The sequence below is a fragment of the Lepidothrix coronata genome, unplaced genomic scaffold, assembly GCF_001604755.1.
Source record: "Lepidothrix coronata isolate B3197 unplaced genomic scaffold, Lepidothrix_coronata-1.0 Scaffold135, whole genome shotgun sequence".
In the NCBI taxonomy this organism is placed as follows: Eukaryota; Metazoa; Chordata; class Aves; order Passeriformes; family Pipridae; genus Lepidothrix; species Lepidothrix coronata.
In genome coordinates this window covers 468,078-492,608 of record NW_016690315.1, presented here as the reverse complement: position 1 = coordinate 492,608, position 24,531 = coordinate 468,078, and the positions used below count along the sequence as shown (strand labels likewise).

The following is a 24,531-nucleotide window of genomic DNA, read 5'->3' as shown; positions in this document are numbered from 1 at the left end:
TGAAGGCATTATCAGACGTTTAACAAACATCAATGCTTTAATATAGAAACAAACAGGCATTAAAATGGATTTCGTAGACCTGCCCTCCCTTTCACTGTTGCAGACTTCAAGGTAAACGTGGCTTTCAACCACAGGAGGGACTGAGCCACCCACATCCCAGTACTACACAAAATGAGCTGAAGGCCAGGGAGCAGAAGAGAAAGTTAAAGTGCAGTAGAGCTGCAAATGACCGTGTCCCTCAGAACAAGGCTCCACCTCAGAACTGGCATCAAATAGACTAAACGTTCATTAAAAGGAAAATATTTTGAATTTTATTTTTTCACGTTATTATCAAGTACACAATTACAATAATGTCACACATCCCTATATGGTTCTATGTATTTTGTTTTTTTCTTTTGTCTTTTTTACAAAGTGTACAGAGGGAAGGACGTATACAATATTTAACAGGGTATTTTCTACAGAACAATAATTTATATTATGTCCTTGTAAAAATCTGTACCTTTTTTAAACATTAAACTGAAACATCCATTTTATAGCATTTGCTAAGCAAATTATTTAGGAATTAAAACTAGCCTGTAACTAATGTCATTAGTACATTAACAATAACTATAATTTCATTTTCTCTTTATACAGACAAATACATTTTACAAAATCCACTTGACCAAACCCTTAATTATTTAAAAAAAAAGTTTCAACATTGTGCTTTAAAAAAAAAAAAGTGTTTATGATTCCAGGCTACGTAAGAGAAAGAAAATGCGTAAAATTGTGTTCTTTGTCTTTCAGCTTATTTAAAAAAATAAAGTTAAAATGGCTAAAATCCTCAGCAATGCTATGGGAATTTATGCAGATTTTGTACACTTTCCAGGTCTCCAGTTAGAAAATGCTTGAACGTAAGAGGGGAAAAAAATAGTCACAGGCGGGTACTTTGCAAGAAGCGAATGGGAAATCTCTGCTGGGTTTTACTGCATCTGATTTGGCATCAGTAGGCAACGGACAGCTACGGCCATGTAGGAAATCCACTGGCTTCAGCGGGGATTTCAAGGAAGGCACAATGCAGCACGGCCAGGTATTACACGCTAAAGGGTCACGGCCCACTAGTAGCAATATTATACAAGAGCACAATGGGCAAGTCTGGGGACACTGTCAAGCAGGCATTGAAAGAAAAAAACATCATACGACACAGATAGTGACATGGCATTCGACTGTCCTGAACTGCACACTACAGACAAGTATTTCAGATCACAGTGAGACAGGAGGGGCAGGGCTCGGTAACAAAACAAAACACAAAATGCTTAGAGGACACACATCCGAAAGGAAACTTTTGTCCCTCTATCACCCCGAACTTGGGATCATCACTAAATTTTGATTTGAACTGGAAGTTCACCTGCCTAGAAACAAGAATTAACACTGTGCCAGGCTCTGAACCCTTTCCATTAGGGAATTGCTGGTTACAAATCTATCCTAATCTGGCAGGCAGCTGGGACCGAATTCTGCAATTCATCATCGAACAGTGGCTGGGGTGGGAATTTGAGCATGGGGAGCAGGGCCAGGTCCTAAAATCTGGCATGTAATTAAACAGTTTGGCTTTTTTGCTCCACAGTTGTTGTTAAGGTACATGACTTCATGCTTGGTACACTTATGCAGCAATTACCAAATGACATGGCGCTACTTCATAATAGTCTTCAGGTGCCAAAATTGCATATAATAATTGTAATATTCTCCCAGCTGTTTATAAACAGATTAGAAGAACTGGGTTAATTCTGGATACTGTACTAATTAATAAATAGCAGCTGAGCACAGCTACTAATGGCTCAGGGAAAACATTCAATTTAGTAACAAAACTGCTTCTATCGTAAGTTACTTTTCTTATTAAGAATATCTACCTTACAACATCTCTACTCCTTATGAACACGTCTGCTCTGCTCCATTGTAAATATCTGCTTTCCAAAATCGAGGCACCTCTCGGTCTTAAATTTTATTCTAAAACAACTCACAATAAAAATGTGACTTTGAACCACAAACTGTTTTTTAAAGAAATACCAACACACATAAAAGCATAAAGTTTGAGGTACATTTACCGGCACATACAGACAGTTGTGATCTAGTATTAACTCTGCAAATGGAACACGAGTATTTTACGTTTCCAACATTAAGACAGAAGTAAAGCGAAAAAAACCCAACTCATTTGTAACACACAAAACCTTTCAAAGAAGCACAGAACAATAAATGTACTATTTGAGCATACTTTTAAATTCACCCAAGAAAGATAAGCTCCCCAAACCACTTTTTAAATATTTTTCTCTCTGAAACCAGAATTAAAACACAAATATTTTTCTGCAACAAAGTGAGATTTGTAACTCCTCAAATAGAAAATAGTTAACCTGCCACAAAGTCTGTATAGTTAAAACAAGACAATCAGGTGGGCCCTAGTGCCTTTACTGTCAACATGACAATTCCCCATTTTTTACACACCTCTGACAATTTTATTGAAATGTCATATTTTTAAAATTCATGACAAAACTGCATTAACATGGATACTGAGTATCAACGAGGTCAGTAAGATAAATATATCTAAATAAACTATTACGATTGAAAAATTCAGTAAGAGACAGGGTTTACTTTATTAAATGCAACTTTATTGTTGCCATATTTTCTTCATTTATTAAACAAACTGAATAGAATTCAGAACACGCTATTGAACAAAAGGTATAAAAGTCAACTAGAAGCAATAATCCTATTTTTATACAGCAACAAATCAAATGCACAGTATTTTTTTTTTGTTGGGGTTTTTTTTTTTTTTTTTTTGGGTGTGATCGCAGGTGATTGGCTTTAAAATAAGCTAACTGCCTGAAGGGCAAATTTCCTTTATAATTCCAGCCATAAGTCTGTGAAAAGGACTTTAAGGCAGCCCAACATCTTTATGATGTCGCATAATGTGCTGGTTCTTCTCTGAAGGCCTTCGGAAACCTTTCTTGCAATACTCACACCGGTGAGGGTAGTCTTTTGTGTGAATGGAAATAACATGCCGTTTGAAGCCTGAGGCGTCTGTAGTGCTATACTCACAGTACTCACACTGATAAACTTTCCTGCCACTGTGTGTTTTCATGTGTTTTTTCAGCTCATTTTGCTGCCTAAAGCCCTTTCTACATCTCTTGCACCTGAAAGGAAGATCCTTTGTGTGAACTGAGAGTATGTGGCGACTCAGAATGAACGGATCTGCGATCTTAAAGTCACAATGTCTGCATTGGTGCAATTTTTTACCCTTGTGAGCCGCCACGTGTTTTTTCAGTTCCGAAGGCCTGTGAAAGCCTTTATCACACATATCACACTTATGAGGATAGTCTTTTGTGTGGACTGAAATTATGTGTCGTTTCAGATCACTCGAGTTTGAGCTCTTATGGTCACAATGCAAACACTGATGTGTTTTACTTTCTGGATGCATAAGCGTATGCTGCTGTAGCTCTTTGGTATCTGAAAAAGTCTGGAAACAAATATCGCACTTGAGTGGCGTTTCCTTACTGTGTTTAGTCTTTACGTGGGTTTTCAAGTTGGAGGAGTCGGCAGATCGGTACTCGCAGTATTGGCACTGGTAGGGCTTCTCACCAGTGTGGATCCGCATGTGCTTCTTGAGCTCCGACGGATGGCGAAACCCTTTGCCACACTCCACGCAAATGTGAGGAAAGTTCTTGCTGTGGACAGCTAAAAGGTGGTGACTCAGTAACCCTTGCTCCGCTGTCTCATAATCGCAGAATTTGCACTTGTGCATTTTATTAACTCCTTTGTCCCTGTGCACCATCTTGTGAGTGAATAAAGTTCCTGCATGAGAGAAGGTTTTCCCACACTCATCGTATTCAATAAGCTTTTCTGTTTTGTTGGTCAGCTTATGACTCTCCAAGTGGTTATGTAAACTTATTTTTTTATTCGTAGTGTAATCACAGTCTGTGCATCTGTATTTCTTCTTAGTAAGAAGGTGCTCCGGGTGGTTTTTCATGTGCCTTTTCAAGAAACCTCTAGATTTAAATTTCTTTCCACAAATCATGCAGGGGTAGACTGTCAATGGATGACCATCAGGGCCAATGATTATTGCTGAAAAACAACAAAAAAACCCTTCGTCAGTATTATACAACAACATTACACTTCAGTAAGTGTCAGATTGCAATGTTAACAATACCATGAATTGCTGAAGGAGACGGGACACAAATGCTTCGCTATACAAATAAACAAGCTCGTTACTGGGTTAGGTAGAAGAAACTGAAGGAATTAGTACTTTCATTCATTTTTATTACTAAGAGAAAGGAAATACTGGTTTTTGATGGAGACAACCAACGCATCACCCCGCCGTTCTTCAACTCAATTAATTCTATTTTCAAGAATTCTGAGTTTACACAATAAATATATGCAGAAACCAACACTGGTGCAAAGAACAGTGGCCAACTTGTTAAACTGAGTATTACCTAGTAAGCAAAACACATGATCTTCTTTGACTCCTCACAAATCTGTAGATAAAAGTTTAATCTGGCAGTTTAATCACCTACCGCTGACTACAATTCGCATGCCCCCAAACTAACACCTCCTTCTTGTGCCATCTGTCACAGTTACAAACTGAAGAGGTACCAAGCAGGACTCAATGAGAACGTCTCACATAAAGATACCTCAGAGCTTTGGAACTTATTTGCACTCATCCATCAGCCTGATTTGTTTACCCTGAATTTGTCTAGGCATGTCAAAAAAGCTCTCTTTTCCAAAAATGTTCTATAAGGAGAGCTGACTAAGTAGTTGAAAATAGAAAAAGCCAACTTTAATTTACCCAATTTACTGACTCAGTGCTAAACAAAACAGAACTCCTACAGTTAAGTCAGAATTTGAAAAGAAACGTATAATATTATTTAAGTCAAGGCTACTAAAAAAATAGTTGTGTGCTTTTTTCAACTTTATAAAATCTAATAAATAATTCCAATAATAACACAGTACCAGCAGAAACCAAATAATGCCAAAGAGCACTTCTGTTCTCACAGATGCAAAGAAAAATGTAGGCAAGGACATCAAGGCAATTTACTTCATAATTAAACCAGAAAAGAGTATAGAAGTTACACTACCAAACATTAATATACAATGTTCAGACTTTCCAGTTACCTACTGAGCTGATAGAATGAAATGCATTGTTCTATAAATTTTCAATAAAAAGGGTTTTTAAAAAGTAGTATTACCATACACCATTTCTCTAACGTCTCCCTTAAAAATGTTACATTAAACATTAAAATTGGTGTGGCAAATTAAGTGTATAGGTTTTTAACCTTTTGATATGATAATGATTTTTTCCTGTGTCAGAGATGGTTTCCTTTAAAAGGCCCATCATAATCCAAACCATGTAATTAAAATTTTTAAAAATAAAATATGTACTCATTTATAATGTAAAAGTGTTGTCAGCAAAGTAATTGCCCAAATCACTGGTTTTACGTGACATTGCACACGCTATCAACAAAGTGCATCTGTTTATGGGCAAGTGCCTAGAGTACAGCCAGCCACCAGGTACTCACCTGTCTGATACTGCCTGGACTCAGGTCTCCTCTTTTTCTTTGGTTTTTGCTTGGCCAGCCTCCCAAGTCCAGATGACTCATCTATGTGCAAAAGAGCACTTGCAGTGCCATTCCGACTTTCGATGCCATCGTTATTATTACCTACCAAGGTAAGTTAAAAAGTTACTTACCATCTCTACAGATAATTCCAGCACAAACTCAACAATGGCAACAACAGAAATGATAAACTATTATCTGGACATTTAATCAAACCGTAATATTGTACAACATGGGCTGCAAAGTGTCTCAGTATGTAACTGACGAATTATGTTTGCTATTATGAGCCTGGAAATACTGGCCTTGTTAACCCAATTTTACAGGAGTTAATAGTTTTCCATTACACAGAGACTTCTCCTTTAAATGCAGCATTTTTTGCATGTCTTTGGTTGCTAATTATACCCAAAATGTTTAACATTGGTAAATAATAGCATGTCACAATATTTACTGTGCCTGATTTTCTTCTCAGTCCTGAAATACATTTGTGTGTGAGCTCCTGTTCACTTCTGGAGGTCTGAATTCACCTGACCGAAGTTTGTCACACACCAAGTTTCTGAACTGGAACTGCAATCAAAGAATCCTTCTGAACAGCCCATAAAGTGGCACACAAAGTACACTACTTACTATTTGTACACCTGATGCTTTAGCACTTACAAATTCTTTCTAGTGGGAACAAAGAACATGCTCAGTGTTGTGTAACAGAAAGAAGGAAACAATCTTTGCCTCACAGAGCTTTGTGTTTAATACACAAATGGTACCACTGTATGTAAAACAAACATGAAAATTACAAGCAAATACATCTATATATTTGAGAAGGTATTCATTGGACATCGGTTTAACACTGGTGATTTAAGGACGTAAGTAAATTCTAATAATAAATTTTGTCGTTAAGTATTTACTTGAATCAATAAAAGGCAACAGTTCATCGTGAAAGCAAAGCACACAAATAAGATAGGAAGACTGAAATAGAAGAAACTGCAAGATGCTCAATAGCTGTTCCTTTTGTAGAGTGCAGAGAATTAATATTCATGACTAATGTAAGAAGACTGAGCCAGGCACAGGTATGTGCAGAGCCTGAAGGTTATGATCTAGATGTCAGCTCAAGTGTTGAGCAGCAAATGTGGCACCTTAAGAATGCTGAAAGCAAAAATCCATTTCACATCTTACATGTAGAAAGTACAGTTTACAACAGGTGCCTGAAGAGTCCTTTTAGATTTAACAGAGAACAGGCCCCAAACACTTTCTAATACTGGAATAAAACTGCAAAAACTTGCTGGAATATAAAGCATAGTGAGACCAAGCTTTGCTACAATAAAGCAACATAATAAATTTAGCATTTTAAGATGCCATTGCTATCAGCTCTAAACCCTCCATAAGTGGTGAAGAATTCCAAGGAGTGCAGATGACAAACCTCTGCCGTTTTCCTGCCTTCAGGCTTCATTTCTCCCCATCCCCACCATCTCTCACCCTGCATGGTACTACTTACTACTGAGCGTGCAACTGTTTCCCACATTCTTAAATGCTCCTTTCAATTCCATCTTTCACCATTCTTAATACACTGCTCAACTTTCTCCTCCTCCTCCAAAATAACGGAATGTTCCAGCTACAGATATTGCTTCAAGTTCACTCCATTTCCTTTTTAATTCCCAGTCAACCTGGCATCTGACATTTCCTCTCCACTGAAGCTGTGCTCACCTATGGCCTAAGATAAGGCTTTGGGTGCACTACCATCCATGCCCCAAACAACTTTTAGCACAGGTTGCTCCATGAAATCTTGCCCTTCCTGACATATGTCCAAGATTCCAGCCCCCACTGCATTCTCAGCACTTCCCTGCCATTTAAATGTCTCCTGGCACCATCGCCCCAATCCACATCACAGACATGTAAGTTTTGTCATTTACTTCACTACTTCTTTTGTTTTGTTTAGAAGGAGAAAAGGGCAATACAGAAACATTTTTAAGATTAAATTTTGGTCTTAAGCTTACTGAAGTTTTGGAAATCGGTTTGTGCACTAGTTGGTGCTCAGACACCAACAATCAAGAAAAATGGTTCCGAATGCTGGAAATACTCTCAAAATTGTGCTATAATTTTAAGATGTCTCCCTCCAAGTTCTTTTTGTTCATCAATTATTTTCATTGGTGCAATCACATACTTATCTGATCCTTAAATCAAGCTTAGAGGTCAGTGCTGCTTTTCACTGTTACACTGAATCTTATATATTTCCATTTGCCTTCCCCCCCACTCCCAATAAAAATATTCAGTTGTATTGCCAAGCCAGCTCTTGCTATGTCTTAAAACCATGAGGGACAGATGTACTTGAGATGCAATTTTTCAGCTGGAAGCTCATGTACTTCCCCTTTTACATCATGAAAATGTGAAGCTAAATGCCTGTTAAAACAGGAGCAAGAAGAAGCCTGCCTTATAGCCTCTCTCTTTCTCTCCTTTTTAACGATTACTATGCCAAGAAACCATTCTTCAACTAAAACTTTAAAAACAAACACAAAAGCACAAATAGTCTACACTACCCTCTAAAAAAACAACCCCTGACACTTTGCTACAGACAGTGTCACCAGGAAGAATTCCTTCAGTATTACCTACCATAAGCTGCTGCCCAAGCTATGGGCATGAAAGTTTTAATTTCGGTGTCATCAATTTGCTGTTCATGGGCTGCTGCGGCATCCTCCTCTCCTACAATGACTTCCATATAAACCTCATCAGCTATTTCTGCAACATCTAAGAGGAAAAAAAGTCAGGAAAAAATTATTAGAAACACTGCCCTGCTGAAAATGAAAATCCCTGCTCCCAAAGGAAAGCCACCTACTTACTTAAGTCTTCATCTTCGTGCTGAGAATCATTTACAGTCATGTAAACCATTTTCTCCCTTGGAATACGAATACTGCTGTTTTGATCGAGTAATCCAACTGCGTGGTCATTCTCTGGCTCACTCTCCACAATGTCTACTGTGCCCCCTAATTAGGAAGACCAGAGCAAAATATTTTAATTACAGTTTGTTCAAAATCTACGCTAAACCACAAAAAACTGAAAGTTTTCTCACTCTTTAATATCAGACCTACAGGTCTTTACAGACGACTTGAGAGAAACCACAGTCTCATCATGCAAAATTTCAAATGTCAGGTTGGAGTATTCTAAAACAAGTGTGTTTTACCTAAATCGTCTTCTCCAGGATCTGCTTTGAATATATAGACCTTGATGACTTCTGGACAAATGCCATCCACTTTACAAGAGCCACTTTCTGACTCTGCTTCCATGGTAATTTCAGCAGAACCTTCATGTTCTATCTTACCAGCATCATCCACTACAAAAACAAGTTATTACAATTACCCAGTCATATGCAGACATACATGAAAGATTTTATTAATTTATTACTCAAATTTGGAAGCAGTTTAAAATTAAAAAGTTGTGATAAAGAACCTACCCATAATTTTTTTTTTCATATCCTTGAAAACAATGTCAGTAAACACAAAAATAAATTCAAGCTGTTATCTTTTAGTTAAAGAGGAAGTGCAAGAATGCTGCAGTGATGTGACTAGAAGCATGAGCAACACACCAGACAAAGCTAATAAGGAAACTGTGATCTTCAGCCAGATAATGGTAGGAAGAAGGTGCACATCAGTACTTACTCTGTGGAATAATTTCACTTATTCTCAGTTTTAATTGCTTTCTCCTTCACAACAAATATGCTATTAATTTTTCTTTTCAAAAGCATTATCTGTTGCTCAACCCTGTCTCTAATGCAAGTGGTGCTACTGCTGCCTGTCAGACCTGGTTCCCAGCAAAGCCATGTGACTAATGCTTCTTCAGTTGCCTGGATAGGAAACCTGAATGGAAACTACAGGAAGAAAACCCTCATGAGAAAACTTTTCTCAGGCACTCAACAGGTGAGGGATGGAGCAGCACCAAAGCACTGCCCTGGTGCTGCAGTGCTGGTGAAGCTGTTCATGGTGCCTGTGCTGAAAGGGGCTTGGACTTTCTGCTGCAGCCCCATGTAACTCTCAAACTTTGTTCTCCTGCTTTCAGGAGGGCACCGACACCACGCTCCAGCCTGAACTGCTGTAACTTGCCTGGGCCTCCCACACAAATGTGGCTAAAGGCCAGCTTTACGAGGAACACGGCTCTGATTTGAGACACACTGTACACAGGCACGAGTGTGCGCACACACCACCCATCTCACATTACCAAGAATGGGTTTTAAAAAAAAAAATACTAAATATCCCTTCACAAAAACCAACTCCAGCATCTCAAGACCTTCAGAAAATCTCCCAATTTTGAGAAGCCCCATAAGTTTTTTGAGTGTTAAGATTATGAAAGTACTTTTAATGTGACTGCATACTTTTTTAATTTGTGACTTTATTGTTCAAAAAGTCACTCCTGACAGGGCTCCTCAGAGTCATGCATAACTTCAGTTCATGACAATAAGACATGAAATTAATACTAAAGGAAGTCTAAGAACTGTCTGATAAATGCTGTAGAATTTTTAACTACCATTCCTAGCACATATCAATTATTTAATAAAGTATGCTTATTTTACTAGCACTCATAAAACTATCCTCATAAATAAATCACACCTTTACTACTCAACAACTACAACTCTTAAATTTACTTTAATACATACTTTTAAAAAAAAGGCTCAAAATGTTATTACTATTACTTTCCTGATGTGAAATTAATAAATTAGCCTTTAAATTAGACAAACTAGGATGTGTTGTCTCATGTATCAAACACAACTGTATTTAAGTACAATTTCTCAATCACCATCACTGCTCACAAAAAATATGAATAACATTAAATTATAAAGCATTACCATAAATTAGTCTTTCTCTCTCCTTACCAAAAGAGCAGCAGAAGAAAACATTAAATACTCTAATGCCAAGCTGACGATCAATGGGCATTGTACAGAATACTTCAAGCACTAAGGTGTTTAAAATATAACTTTGTGTCATGGGACAACATAACGTCTTGTAGCTGAAAGCCCAAAGCATTTAAAAAGTAAAAACCTTAAAATGTTCCTTTGTATCACATTAGCACTGTAGCTCCACAGTACACATATTCAGTTATTAACAGATTTTCATGATTTGTTCATCATATCCAAAAAATACCAAATGTCCCTGGAACTCTGACAAAAAGAAAACTTGCTTTTGTTCCTACACTACATTTATGTAGTTGCTCTCCTTTAACTTGGCCGTTTCCAGTGTCAGGCACGTGTATTTGGAAGGCTTTCAAATCAGTGTAGACTGACTTTACACTGCTGAAGCCAAAAGGGAAGTCTGGCACCAAGATGAACTGACGCTGGAACATATTCACAAGGAAGGAAAATTATGGCTGAAGCAAACAGAGAGAAAACAAACCTATGTGCACCACGTGAAACAGGCTGGTTCCTTTTGACCACACCAGAGTTTTTTACTTCCATATATATATGGAAGTATCCATCGATAAAACCTTCACACAACGAAAGAATTGTAAATCTGAAAAATACGCTCCATTTATGCTTTGAGGTAAGTTCTCCAAGATTCAAACTAATCTTTTAAACAACATGATAAAAAAAATTGTTACACAATTTAGGGTTTGTTTATCCCTGAATTCCCTCTATATTCAACAGTGTTTTAAAAATGTAACAACTGGTTTAAATATTTTTAATAGGGCCATTAAACTATAAGGAAATTGATGTGTAGGAGGTACAAGGCCAACTTTTCTCATACAAGAGGAAAAAAATTACCCCTCTTTACAGGTGGTAATACTTACAAAACTGAAGTCCCTGAATGGCTTGGAAAGAAGTAATATTTGCAGTATAGGAGCAAACAGGTAATAGGAAGAAAAGTAGAGTGGAAAGAAAAAGGTAGGAAAAGAGACTAAAATTAAAGGAAGAGACAAACAAGGTGAAAGAAAATGGGTATCTATTACAGAAAGTATAACTTCCAAGGTATATTGCCCTACGGCTACATAAGCATTTAGCTATACTGAATCATTGATGTTCTGGCAACATTATGAAATTTGATTTCTATTTAACACATGTTTCTGCATTCTGCACATATCTCAGTCTCACAATCAGAGCAAATGATATTCATAAATACATGACTGATCAATGTTTGAAGTTGGAATTCTGATGATGTTTGAATTTTTCATTCAAATTCACAGCCCATCAAGGGATCCCACAAATACCATGCATGGCAGATACTCTCACATTGCTCCTCTTTGATATTATCCCTCACCCCCCCAAAAAAAAGCCAAAAGTACTTAAAAGTATTAGTTAAGCTTCTAAGAGATGACTTTCTTCCCAGTAGAGCCACTGGGCATTACTAAACTAATCACAAGTCACAGGCTAGAAAAAAGTTCAGGCCAGCATTACTGCAATGCTGTCATACCTTGTGCCTCCTTTTTAATAGATATTATCTGAACACTAAAAACTTTAAATGTCTGATTTTTACCCCTCTAGTAGCTGGTACTTCAGAAAACAAGTAGATTCAGACTAATTTTCAGAGTCAAAAAAAAAAAGAAAAAGAAAAATTACTAGACACAACATTATTTCATGTGAACTGCAAGAGTGCAGTCTATGGTTAGTTTGCCAACATTCATCACAGACTTCACCGAATAGAGCAGCCTGCTCTTTGCATACTATGAGCTGCAAGAAACAAATAAATATGTGCTTCTCCAATGTTGCAATCATTGCTTCCATATAAAGATAATGCTGGAATTGTTATTAAAAGCACAAAGAAATGAGAAAGGTGTCACATAACATGAAATATGTGGCGTATTTAAAGCCTGTCTAGTTACCATTTACACTACAAGGAAATCAACAAAAAGAGACCAACAGATAGAATAAGGAATAAAGCAAAGAAATAAAAGATACAGGCAGATACTTTGTTTGATATGTATTCTATCATGATGACAGCATTTATCTCCTACAAAATATTACATTTAATTAAAAAATCATACAATAAACTAAAACATCCATGGAAAAATTATCTCCTATATCTTTACCCTTCTACTAAAATATGTCCAATGGTATTTTTGGGACAAGAACAGGTTCCTATGCATTGATAATAAAAATCATATTTAAAACCCCATTGAGGCCAGTTTTCCTAAACAGAAGCACAGATGCCAGGCCGAGATGCTGCATTTGCTTAAATGGTACATCTTTTGTTTAACCATGACACGTACGCTTTCCCAAGAAGTTGGTTTTAGTTTTTTTATATCGAATATTTGATGGATCAGCAGATACAGGCTTTGTACCCTTGCAGCGTTTTACTCCTAACTAAAAAATGCAAATACAACTGCCTTTATTTTTAATGGATTCCATAATAGTTTACATTTATTCTTTCCTACTATTTCTCCTCTACATGGGATTAATGAGGAAAATAAAAGGATTGTAAAAGATAAAATTCACTTAACTACAAAGAAACCTTCCACCTTTTTCAAGTACACACTGCTAATTGCTGAAAACCGCACTGAAACAAGTCTTACCATCAATCTAAGACAAAGTATCTCTACACCAGTTTAACAGATCTTAAAAATGTATCAATGGAGCAATTAGACAAGAATCATCTATTTTGTTAGCATTTATGTTCCCAAATGGTTCTCTTGGCTGCTAAAAAAATGTGTATCATGTGATACTTCCCTACTTACAAAATAAACAACCCAATTTAAACATTTTTAATGAAAAAGGCTATTACTAACTATTCTTTTCTAAAATACATTAAAAACACTCTGTATTCCCCTGATTTTCTTCAGTTATCTGCGATAGAAACATTTTACTTCTACTTCACTTGACAGTAGACAATTCCTAGTCCTCTGAAGAAGTTATTTTTACTGTCCAATTACTTCTTGAACAGCAAAGTAGGTTTCCTAATCTGTCAGGAAACAGGAATCTGCTCTATTTTGATTTTAATCCATTGCCATTACACATATGCAGCAGTATATTCTGTGTGTCTGTCCCCCCAAGGTAGTAATCCAGCAGAGGAGTAACTTCTGAGCTCCAAACTGGCATCTAACACTTGTCCTGCTCTCCCCAGCACACAAATCAGACTGAGCTCTGAGGCATCACTCAGCCCAAGGCAATTCTTACTTCCATCACCTCTCACGGTGACCTCCTGAGCACCCTGAGCTGCAACAACTGTTGGTGCCATTCTAGTGGTCAGACGGAAGCATGGAAGCAAGTTCTACCTCAGGGAGAGAAAAATGTAATTTCCTGCATCTTTAAGAACCTCCAGGGAAAACGAGGGAGGTGCTTATTTATGCTAAAAAAGTAAATAAAAAGCATTTTGTTTTCCTGACTAGAAGTCGACTGGATGGCCCCAATGAAAGCATGAACTTCATGGCTTTGTTCATCAGATGCACTGCTTTCATCTAAAACATCCAACTAGGACAAAAAAAGGTAGGTTACACCCAGACCTATGAAAAGATGCAATCATTCTCTCTCGGTGAGTCACCCTGGGTTCTGACTTCTGTAATGAAAAGTGTTAATTCAGATACAGCAAACAAGCCACATGTCTAACTCAGAGAAAAGTGAGGATACAGATGGATGGACCTAACATAGCTCCTGCATTTGCAAGTATTTAACTTCTTAAAACTACAGCTTAAACTTTGTGAGGCTGCCCTACTCTTCACTCTCTCCAGGCTCCCCTTGTCAAACTTTTGTGCCTCACTAGTTTTATTGCAATATAAGCGTATCAGGGTACAATTTTTTGTTTTATGGAATATGTTAATGCCAGAGGATGTGTCTTTCCCAATCTGAATAAAATCAAACAAAGAAAAATCTCAATTTCCATCTTATGGCCAGGTGCAAGGAACTACTTTCCTTGGTTTGTAAATGAAGGGTGTTTGTTTTGACAAACACTAGTTATCTCACTTACTGTTTCACTTATGGAGAAAAAATTTTCCAAGCTACCAAATAATTAATACCAATGTGAGTCACAGCACAATTTATACCTTCCTGACCTAAGTCATGAACTGGCTTGTTATGGAACATGTAGGAGGTAAAAAAAAAAAAAGATTTATCAAACCTCCTTGAATCTTTTTCAAGCTACTAACCAGTAGCAGTTTGCATTCTTTGTTGAATGAATATCTGATTCTGCTCTGCTCTAAGTGCCCCAAATCTACTATGGAACAAAAATTAATCTTGAGGGCAAAGACAAAGTATCCAAAAAAAAAAAAAGTACATCAAAAGGTAACTGATGATATAAAGCTGTGCCAAGAAACATTATCTTGGAAATTAAAAAAAGCAAAGGCATATCAATGCCAAAGCTAAATTAAATCTAAATGGGAAAAGAAATATTAAAATTGTGAGCTCATTGAAGCAAAGTCACAGAATGAAACCCCACAGGGACTGTAATCCTTGAAAAGACAAACCAGTTTGAAACCAAAAAAGAAGCAGAAACACAACATTAAAAACATACCCAGTCATTTCAAAGCAGATATTTTCAGGATAAAGCTAAGCAAATTATCTTAAGGAAATATATGTACACTCAGTTCATTAGGAACAAAAATGTAAATGCTGAAAGAGAGCCACAAGATAGGAAAAAGATAGCAAAAAGATTTTGCCAACAGCTTCCACTAAAGAATACAGACTGAGAAACCTACAACAGAAAGAACAGTGTGTCATCCCCTGCTTTCCATGTGCCTATCTAAAAGAAGACAGGCAAAAGCATTCGGACAAACACAGTCTAGCTCCCAGATCTGGGAAGCAGCAACATCTGGCTCCTGTAATGGCAGACAAGATTACATTCCAACATGTGCCCCTGCAGTTCAGGGAGCTTTGCCAGAACCAAACATAAATTTACAGGTTAGGATGAAAAAATCCAAAACCAGGCTGTGATATTACTACTTTTTAAAAACCACTTACTACTAAGCTCAGCTGAAGAACTGAGGCAGGGAACAGATCAATGAACACATCCACTACCGATGCAAAAGAAAAACTCAAATAATGTTTCCGATACAACAAAGAGACTATTTGGCAAGACAGCCTTTACTTGATAGAAAAGAACTAGACTCTGCCTTCACAACTAGAAGAACTTGTTATGCAGGCTTTAAACACAGTAGGTGGTAGTAGGGAACTTCCCTTTAAAATGAACTGTTAGAACATACTTTAAATTTTAAACACAAATAGAAAGGATGTATGCTTTGTAGCATAACGACTGTCTTAGATGCTGGCTTATTCAAGGTTCTGAATCTAAACAAACTACACTGCAAGACTATCAAGAGACATTTAACAATAAATAAAACACGAAACTGCAGAAATACATGACTGAGAGTACCCCAGCACAACTGAACAATTACATTCCTGTGTTTCTTGCCAGTCACCACCTGTTGACGACTGGCACATCTAGGACTTCCCAGCCAGTGATGAACAGGACACACATCCACCCACCCCCCTCACCTGCATTTACACAGACACGGTTTACCAAGTGCTCCCATGCACAGGAACCTGCACAGAAAAGGACAGTAGAGACAGGAGCAACAGCACCTTAAAGGGCTACAGTCCAGGATAAGGAACAGGTAAGAATCACCACCAGAATCAGGCCCCAATTATCCATGGGTGGATTATCCAGTTTGTTTTCTAACTCTGCTGCAGGTGCAGAAGCATTTATTTGAGCTGCTTTCAATCTGATCTAACTGGGTCCAGCACCAGAAACTTATATCTGCAGCACACTTGGCAGAGTGCATTTATCAGTTTGGATCAGTACCATTTCAGAGAGCAGCACCACTGACCTATTTTTTCACCTCAGTACAATCCTGCAGCTTAATTTTACAAGATTTTATGTTATCCATATTTTGCACTATCCCATTTAATTGTTTTCCAAGATAATAGAGAATTAACTGTACCTCATATAAACTCAAAACATGGCTGCACAAGGTTACTGAAGGAACTCAAGGGATGATAAATTAAGAAATGCAGTGATCCTAGGCAAGGAGAAGCAACATTAAAATCCGTAAGTAGAGAATATTAAAACAAGTTATTATACATTTCAAAAATGTCCAAAAGTAAAGAAGGAAAAAAAAGGAGAAAAAAAGGGAAAAAAAAGGAAAACAAAAGAAAAAAGGTAACTGAAGCAGAGCACGAAGTACACCTCATCAATGGAGTCATTTAATGCCAGACAAAATTGAAGTGCCTGAAATGGCAATTAAACAAACCAGCCTAACAAGGCTCTTCTATTCCTACAATAAGTAAACGTTAGCAGTGACACCCTGATGTTCCTAGGTACTGCACTGAGTAATCACTGTAATAAGTAACAGAGTAAGCTCTAGTTCACACAGTGGATATCCTCAGTAGAAAAAGGATTGATGATATGCCCTGTTTTTCTCCACCATCTATTTAAGTCTTTTGAAATACGATTCAAATGGATTGTGCCACTGTTCCTAAGGGAGATTAAGATATTCATAGTTGCTTTTGAGCTATGAGCAGCAGTAGCTACTCTTTTTGTTAGCTGCATAATTCTGTCCCTTGCTTAATCAAGAGAAGAAAACACATCCTAACAGCAAAGAAAACCATATTGTTGTCTGTATCTAACAATGAATGGGGTGCAAGGAGCGGGGACTTAGCAAAAAAACAAGGCAAGGATAACAAATTGTTGTTTGCACTTCCAAAAACCAGGGTTTTTACTCTCTTTTCCATTAAATATTTTGTTTACTTAATGTCTTGGCAATCATCTTAGCAACCTGCACATACAGGTATTTTCAAATACTGTCACTTCAATTTTCTTCCAGTAGTTATTAAGTATATGGCATTTATTTTACTGGAATTCTTACTCTTGTTCATGTGTTATAAATTGCTAGAGAGATAATTTATAATCAGACATGTATTTGCCAGTATTTCTCTCCACTAGCTTCACCAGAACTTTTAGCTGGTACATGTTCCTAAAAACGCCCCTATCTGAGTACATTTGTGAGATCTGCATTTCAATTAAAAATACAGAAAATCTGGTTTGGGAACTTGTTGTTTTAAGCCCTCAAGCACTACCCAGGCCCATATCACGAGAACTTTGATGGCTTTATCCAAACACTTACAGGAAATCATAAGGTAATCATCACAGTTGCCCTTCTCATCTTGATGTTCCACAGGGATTCCATTGGCATCGATCACTGCCTCTGATGCACAATCTGCCACCAAGACTTCCTCAGAAACAACATCTGTTCCCAGAGTGTCGGTGACAATATCTGCTTCTTCAACATTGTCGTGAACTACATGTTCAACATGTCCAACTTCAGGGACATGCATTGACTCGCTTGTCAGCACATGTTCTGGTATAGACATTGTTTCTGCTGTTATGTCAGAAGCTAAAACATCATCTGGGACAGTGCAATGAGCCAAAGAAACCTCTTCGGCTACGTCTGTGTCCAGCACTTGTTCAGGAATAATGACAGTTTCAGATACATCTGGCTCCTCCATGATATCTGGGCACTGAACATCCTCGATAACAACATCCTCAATGACATCTTGGATTACTACAGAGTCTGGATCATCGGGAACAAAATTATGCACGGTTATATCTGAGTCGACTACATCTGAAACAAATACTGTTTCCTGTACTTCCACAACAATCTGATCTCCATCCATATGTGCTGCATCAGCTCCTGAAAAACATAATTAAAATAGCAGTTAAGTTGAAAAATTGTCTCAAATGAGGTGGTTAATAACTGAAATTACTTCTGTTTCATTTCAACTTTTACACTATATTGCAATTTAGTAAAACAGGCATGATAGCATGTGAGCGATTAAGATAGGGAGACACATGAGATAAGGCAAGTAAAAAGTAGATGCTAACATAACTAAGATGAACAAGGTTTTCTCTCCTGGAAAAGATCTGCAATTTTTAGACTCTCCCCCAATACCCAAACAACTACTACTTGACTGAAAGAACAGTAGCTCATTCAGATTGCTCCAAGTAATAAAAACAACTATACAAAAGCATGGATGCAGCACAGCACTTTTAAGCAAAGACAAAATAAACAAGTCAATTGCATCTAATTCGAACACTCTTATCTACATATTATCTCCTGACAGACCTGTTGGATCAAAAAATGCATTTGGCTCATGTGGCTGCAATTCAAGCCCATCTTCATCCATGGCCTTTAACTCTCATCAGTCAGAGTGTCTGTAGGAGGTAAAGAAAAAAGGTTATTTAACTTGCATTAGGCAAAGAAAGTTGCCTCTCCCTGTGCACTGAAATGCTGAAATTCTGGGTTCATGAAAGTTAACATACAGCACCTCATGACTTTCAGATGAACTAGACTTCACTCAGGGTCCCTCTGTTTGAGATTCCAGCAATACTACTCCAAACACCCAGGGTCTGAACAAGGGGAGTGTAAGATTCAACACTCTGTGTCCATTTCTCAAAACCTCACAACTTCACAAAACAGAGAAGCAGCTCATAACAAAATGTGAAAATATGATTTCCTTTTTATCTTATAAAGAAAAAAGAAATTAAGACAAAGCCTAGACAAGTTCACACTCAAATCCTTGTTGGATGCTGGGAAATACAGCATTGGCAAATCAATAAGGCTCAATAAGGTAAGCTAAACACAGAGAGCTAATAATCTGAAATGAACATTGGTTTTGATGTCTCCACGTTCACGCTTGGGCAATCGGGAGGAATTCACTCTAATGTCACTTCAGGAATTGAAATCATCAATGTAAATGGCTTCCAGAGCATAACATCATAGGTTTTCAAACCCAGATCTGTGAATATTTTCAAAACTCCTGCCCAAAGATTAAGAACCTATTTGCAGTTGTATTCAAAAGTATCACCAATTCTCAAAAGTTTCTAAATGTCATGTTCTATCAAGCTTTTTGAACGAAATGTCAACATTTCTTCAATGTATAATTACTTATTTCAGTCTTTTTAATAAAAGAACCAAACAAGACCACTAAGTTGAAATACTTACTAAAATGTGAAACTACAATTTAAATTTTGCTGCTTACTTATCTGCACTATAATTAGGATCAGGCAAACCTAGTTAGGTAAAATACAATCTAACATAAACTTGTGCTACTCCTTTGCACTGAGTCCAACCAGTTTTCTAAGTGTGGAACCAGCAAGAGCCAACAGAATGTTCCTGCATGTTTCTGGACAACTGGAAGATGTGATTTTCCTTCCTCCAAACATTTTTCACAGTGACAGGCAAAAGTCATGCCATTTTTGTGATATTATCATAAAAGAGAGAAAACACTAAGATTCTACACGAGGTTTCCATAAGAATCATAACTTTTCCAAATTACATCAACTACATTTACATTCATTAAGTCTTTATAGGGAAACTGCTATCCAAAGGAAAAAATTAACTAGTTCATAACACAAACATAAAACCATAATCTACAGCAAGTATTTTCTAAACTTCCCCATTTCTTAACTCAAATTTTTTCAACTCTTCATCTCTGCAACTCTCCCTTGGGGTGTAGTCCAGACTCTGGTGCAGTCACACAGGCCTTGTCTCTTACACAAACTGAGGGAGAAATATAGCCAGACATTGAGCTGGAGGAAAAGCAGAGGCGGACTAAAAATATTCCAAGGGATCCCATATTTGTGTGATGCTCAGCTGGAAGGTCTCTATATTTTAAAGACAGTTATGCTAACAAATGGTTGTTGTATCCAGCTGGATGTATATCACCTCCCAATAACTGTGACTGTCAAGCATTTCTGTCAGAAGCGCCCACTATTAACAGGAACAGCTCCTTACATGGATACTTTTTTTCAGAATCAAGAGCAAAAGAAAAATGCTTCTTAGCCTCAGATGTAAGAAATAGCTGGACTGATGGCAATCAACCTCTGCCATGCCACAGAACCAAGAAGAGAATAACAAGGCTCCATACAGTCATTTAAGCAAGATTTATACCCTCATTGGTTTCCTTCCATCTATTCAGCATACACCCAGCCAGTCTACTATGGATGTCCTTCCTCTTCATCTTGTCATATTTCCTGTGTTGTCTTCACTGTTTAGTTTCTTCTTTTCTGTTGCTTCTTTTCCAATTTCTCATAGGCCTTCAACTATATTATGTTCATTACCTGCTCATTTCATCCCGCCAGCTTCTAACTAAAGCACACTCCCATCATGCACACAAACCTTTGCTACTCATCAATTTGTAGCCAAGATTGTATCAGCAATTGGAAGATTTTTTTTTTTTTGCAGGAGGCAGAGGGGACTAAGGGTTGGCTGAAATAAACTTCCCTCTCTCCTCAGGCAACACATACATAAGAAGATGGAACCCTCTGTCCGGCTCTCTGGAAAAAGTCAAGAAACCCTTTGTGTCTGTGCTTTTTAGGACTGCATTATCACACACTTTAGCCTCTGATCAGCTGTGACCCAACCAGCCTGAGGAGTCAGTTCACCACTGGCTACTGGAAGAACTGGCATTCATTTTCTCCGCTTCCTGCTTTCACCACCCACCTGACCATCACTCCACCACAAATTCCTGCTTCTCATGATTCATACATGTACTTTCTCTATTCCATCCTCTCCCCAGATTCCTCATTGTCTCTGTAAGAGAGGCACTCCTTCACTGTCCTTCTGTCTATCCTCTTCACCCAGGAGACAAGGAAGCTTCCACCACTACTTCCCAGCTTCCCAAATGTGCCCGCTGACACCATCTCTTCCCTGCTACTCCTGCTGCTGCCTGGTGGTGTTCAGGATGGTGCAGTTTCACCAGCAGTGACAGCACAGCAGACCCTTCACCTGCATACTGTGTAACTCTGGGACCTCTTCAGTACCAGCCAGGTCTTCTCACCTACAGGGGCACAACGTGCTCAAAACAAAGGCTCTGCCTCCACACAAACTGAAGATGCCTCCTGGGCACATGGACTTTCAAGTCTGAGTCCTAAAAAGGCCACAAACGTTTGCTTTGGTGCTTTCTCCAAAGAAGAAGAAAAAACTTCAATGCTTTCACTCAATGAGTCTCTTGTTAAATAAGGTTTCTCATAATGTGCTTCTGCACCCAGACCCAGCCAACAAATTAATGTACACAAATTCTTACCCCTCTGCTGGACCATAAAGACTTTAAAAGTGCTCCATAAGGGCACAGGCTCCACACCCACAGAAATTTGCTGCAGGAAGAGAACCAGAAGAGGATGCAGGCACTTAAAACAAGAATTAACTAAACTATCTAAAATAATAAAGGTGCCCAAATGAAAATCTGTAGTCCAAAAGGCATAAAATAATTTGTCCATGGTTGAGGTAAAAAAAAACACAGAAAAAAATCCTGAAATCACTTCAGGGTTGGAGCATTCTAACCAGGAGATGATAAAATACTGTTTCTTCCTGCTTGCTCTCCTTCTGACCAGAGGGTGAGCACAGGGGCACAAGATGCATCCACACAAAGGAAGGAATACCAACTGCACCTCTGTGACACAAAAAATACCAGGGCTGCTTCTTGCAAGCACCACAGCAATGAACATCTTCAAATTCCTTGGCAAGCACCCTAAGCTCTGTGGTTAAGGCTAAGAAGCAATTTCAGCAGTTCATTCTCCTGAAAGATTTCAAGAAGGATGGAAACTCCTCTCAGTTCTTTCAAAATATTCTATCTGACACTTACCTCAGGAGCAGTTTCTGGCATCGAAGTCAACAGAATCAATTTTTCAGTTCAGTTTGGGAACCCAAACTCTCAAAGAAAAGCAGGTGCCCAGCCATGTCCCTACACTTAGTCCTTCTCAGCTATGTGTATCTTTCTTCGAATCTCAGTAACTCTGGAAATGCTCTTCTACCACTTCAGCAAAAAAAGTCAAGGCATCTAGAATCAGGTTTTATACCTCTCCATCTTTTACTTTGCTTGGGTCCATGCCAGCTTCACATTGATCGAGAATTAATACAACTCTGAAATGCACTTAATTCTGTCCATAAAGTTATTTTTTACCAACTGATTTTTACCTGTTTACTCAGAGACTTGGCTGGTTTTGGCATTATGGAAGTCAAGGCAACATTTTCAAGTGGAAGGGCAGATGGAAAATTACATATTAATGGCAGAAATTGTATTAATATATTAGCAATAAAATAACCTTCCGAAATAAAAATGATCATGAGAACAATCAGTCAAGAAAAGCAATGCAGACAGTGCACTAGTCTCGCCCCACTACAGATCCTTGACTCAACAAATCTAGCATGGTACTGAAGATAAAATAAAAAGAAACAGACGAGCTGTCAGGTTTTAAAGAGGGAGCAACTTTAAAAATAGAGTTCCTTAGAAGAAAGAGCTTTAATATTCCACAGAAACTGTCAGTTTCTCTTCTCTGACAGAAAAATAAAAAAAGGAAAATGGGGAAAAATGAAAAAGAGGAAAAGGGGAAACTTCAAAAAAGCCATCCTTATAAAAAAGAAATACATAAGATAGTTCTTTGCCTAGTCCTAATTTGCAGTAAGGCCACAAACCAGATATCCACACAGCAAAACCCTGACCCTTCCCAGAGAAATCAAGGCATAAACAGCAGAATTCCCCACGTGCAAGTGCTGGCCCCTACCCACGCTGGGATGACTTAGTGTACAGCCATAACCACGCTCCCGTCGTGCCTTGCTACATCCCATTAAAAACTGCGGCACGCCTGGCATGTCCCAATTGGGTCAGAGCCCCGAGACACCCGGGGCTCCCGGGCAGCTCCGGGCTCAGTCCGCGCCGCTGCTGCAGTGCCACAGCTCTCCTCAGGTGACCCACTGGTGGGCAGTGCAGGGCACACACACACACACACACACACACACACACACACACACACACACACACGCTCTCGGTCGCGCACACACCAAAGGCGAAAAAATTACACTCCTACAGTGTCTAATTCCTGTCTCGAAAATAACCCCCGCTGTTATTATTAGGTGCATAAATGGAAGAATAAAAACCAGGTTACAAATGTGACAGTGTGATCATTCGGCTGTTTATTTCTTGATGCATCCGCCTCAGTTTTGGCAGGAGGATAAGTGCTGTTTTCACTGCAATTCCGTAAAAAAAAAAAAAAAAAAAAAAAAAAAAAAAAAAAAAGACAACTAACTCAAATCTTTTCCCTCTTTGTTGCAGTTCAGTGGTGAGGCATTTGCAGATACTGGCTAAAGGAATGGGTTTTATCCAGGTTTCGTAGGGATGTTGTGCGTCATATTCTTAATGAATCCTAAATTAGGGAAATAATCGATCCCAGGCGCATCTCTGGACCAGCACCAAGGGGGATCTCAAGGGGAACGGGGGGCTCCTCGCGGGGCGGGAGGGGAAGCGAAGGAAGCTGCGGGCGAGCTCCCGGAGCCGCCGAGCCAGCGCTGCCCGAGTTCCCGGCCGGGAGCAGAGGAAGGAGATGGCGGGGCAGGAGGGGACCCGGCCAGCAGTCCCGGCGCAGGGACCCGCCGCGGGCCGCAACGCGCCGCGCTCCGCTGCGCCTCGCAATGTGGCAGCGGGAGGCGGGAGGCGGGGAGGGTGTGGAGGCTGCGGGCGGTCCCTGCCGGAGCCCCGGGGCTCCCCCGCCCCGCCCGGCCCGGCCCGGCCCGCGCGGGGCCCCGGCTGTGCGAACGATTAATTCAAGATGGCGCCGGCGCCCTCCACAACCACCCCCCCCCGCGCGCCGCCATTTTGTCTCCTCCTCCAGACACCTCCGAACCCCCCCCGGCCGGGCCCGGGGCCCCTCACCGGCCCCGCTCGCCCCCTCTCGGGCCCGCAGCCACCCACCTCCGCTCCGCGCTCCTCACGCTGCTCCCCCTGCCGCCCCGGGCCGCGCCGGGAGTGCGGGACCCGCCGGCGCGGAGCCCGCGGCCCGCTCCTGTAGCGGAGCCCTGGCGCGGCCTAGCTGCGGCCTCCTCGCGGCCTGCGCCGCGGCCTGCGCGGGCAGGGGGAGGCCTCGGCCGGGCGGGCGGCGGGGCCCGGCCCGTGGCTCTTACCTTGCGGGTGGCGGGCGGCGGCGTTCGCTCGGCGCGGCCTCTCTCAGCGCGACTGGGCCGAGCGCGGCGGCGGCGGCGGCGGCTGCGGCGGGGCGGGCGGGCGGGCGGG

The 24,531-nt window shown here is 39.6% G+C and overlaps 1 protein-coding gene across 2 annotated transcripts; it reads right to left on the bottom strand.

Moving 5' to 3' along the window:
* Window positions 1–284: 284 nt before the first annotated feature.
* ZFX (zinc finger protein, X-linked) lies at window positions 285–24,494 on the bottom strand. 2 transcript variants are annotated; one of them, XM_017827135.1, is made up of 8 exons: window positions 24,423–24,494; window positions 18,591–18,679; window positions 17,592–18,158; window positions 8,740–8,889; window positions 8,399–8,542; window positions 8,172–8,306; window positions 5,538–5,678; window positions 285–4,086 (listed from the first exon to the last, which is right to left on the bottom strand). In XM_017827135.1, the coding sequence occupies exons 2-8, from the start codon at window positions 18,649–18,651 to the stop codon at window positions 2,900–2,902; spliced, it is 2,385 nt and encodes a 794-aa protein (XP_017682624.1). In that variant the 5' UTR covers window positions 18,652–18,679; window positions 24,423–24,494; the 3' UTR covers window positions 285–2,899. The 2 variants fall into 2 exon arrangements, with proteins under 2 accessions (XP_017682624.1, XP_017682625.1); XM_017827136.1 differs by lacking the exon at window positions 8,740–8,889.
* Between the last annotated feature and the right edge of the window lie 37 nt (window positions 24,495–24,531).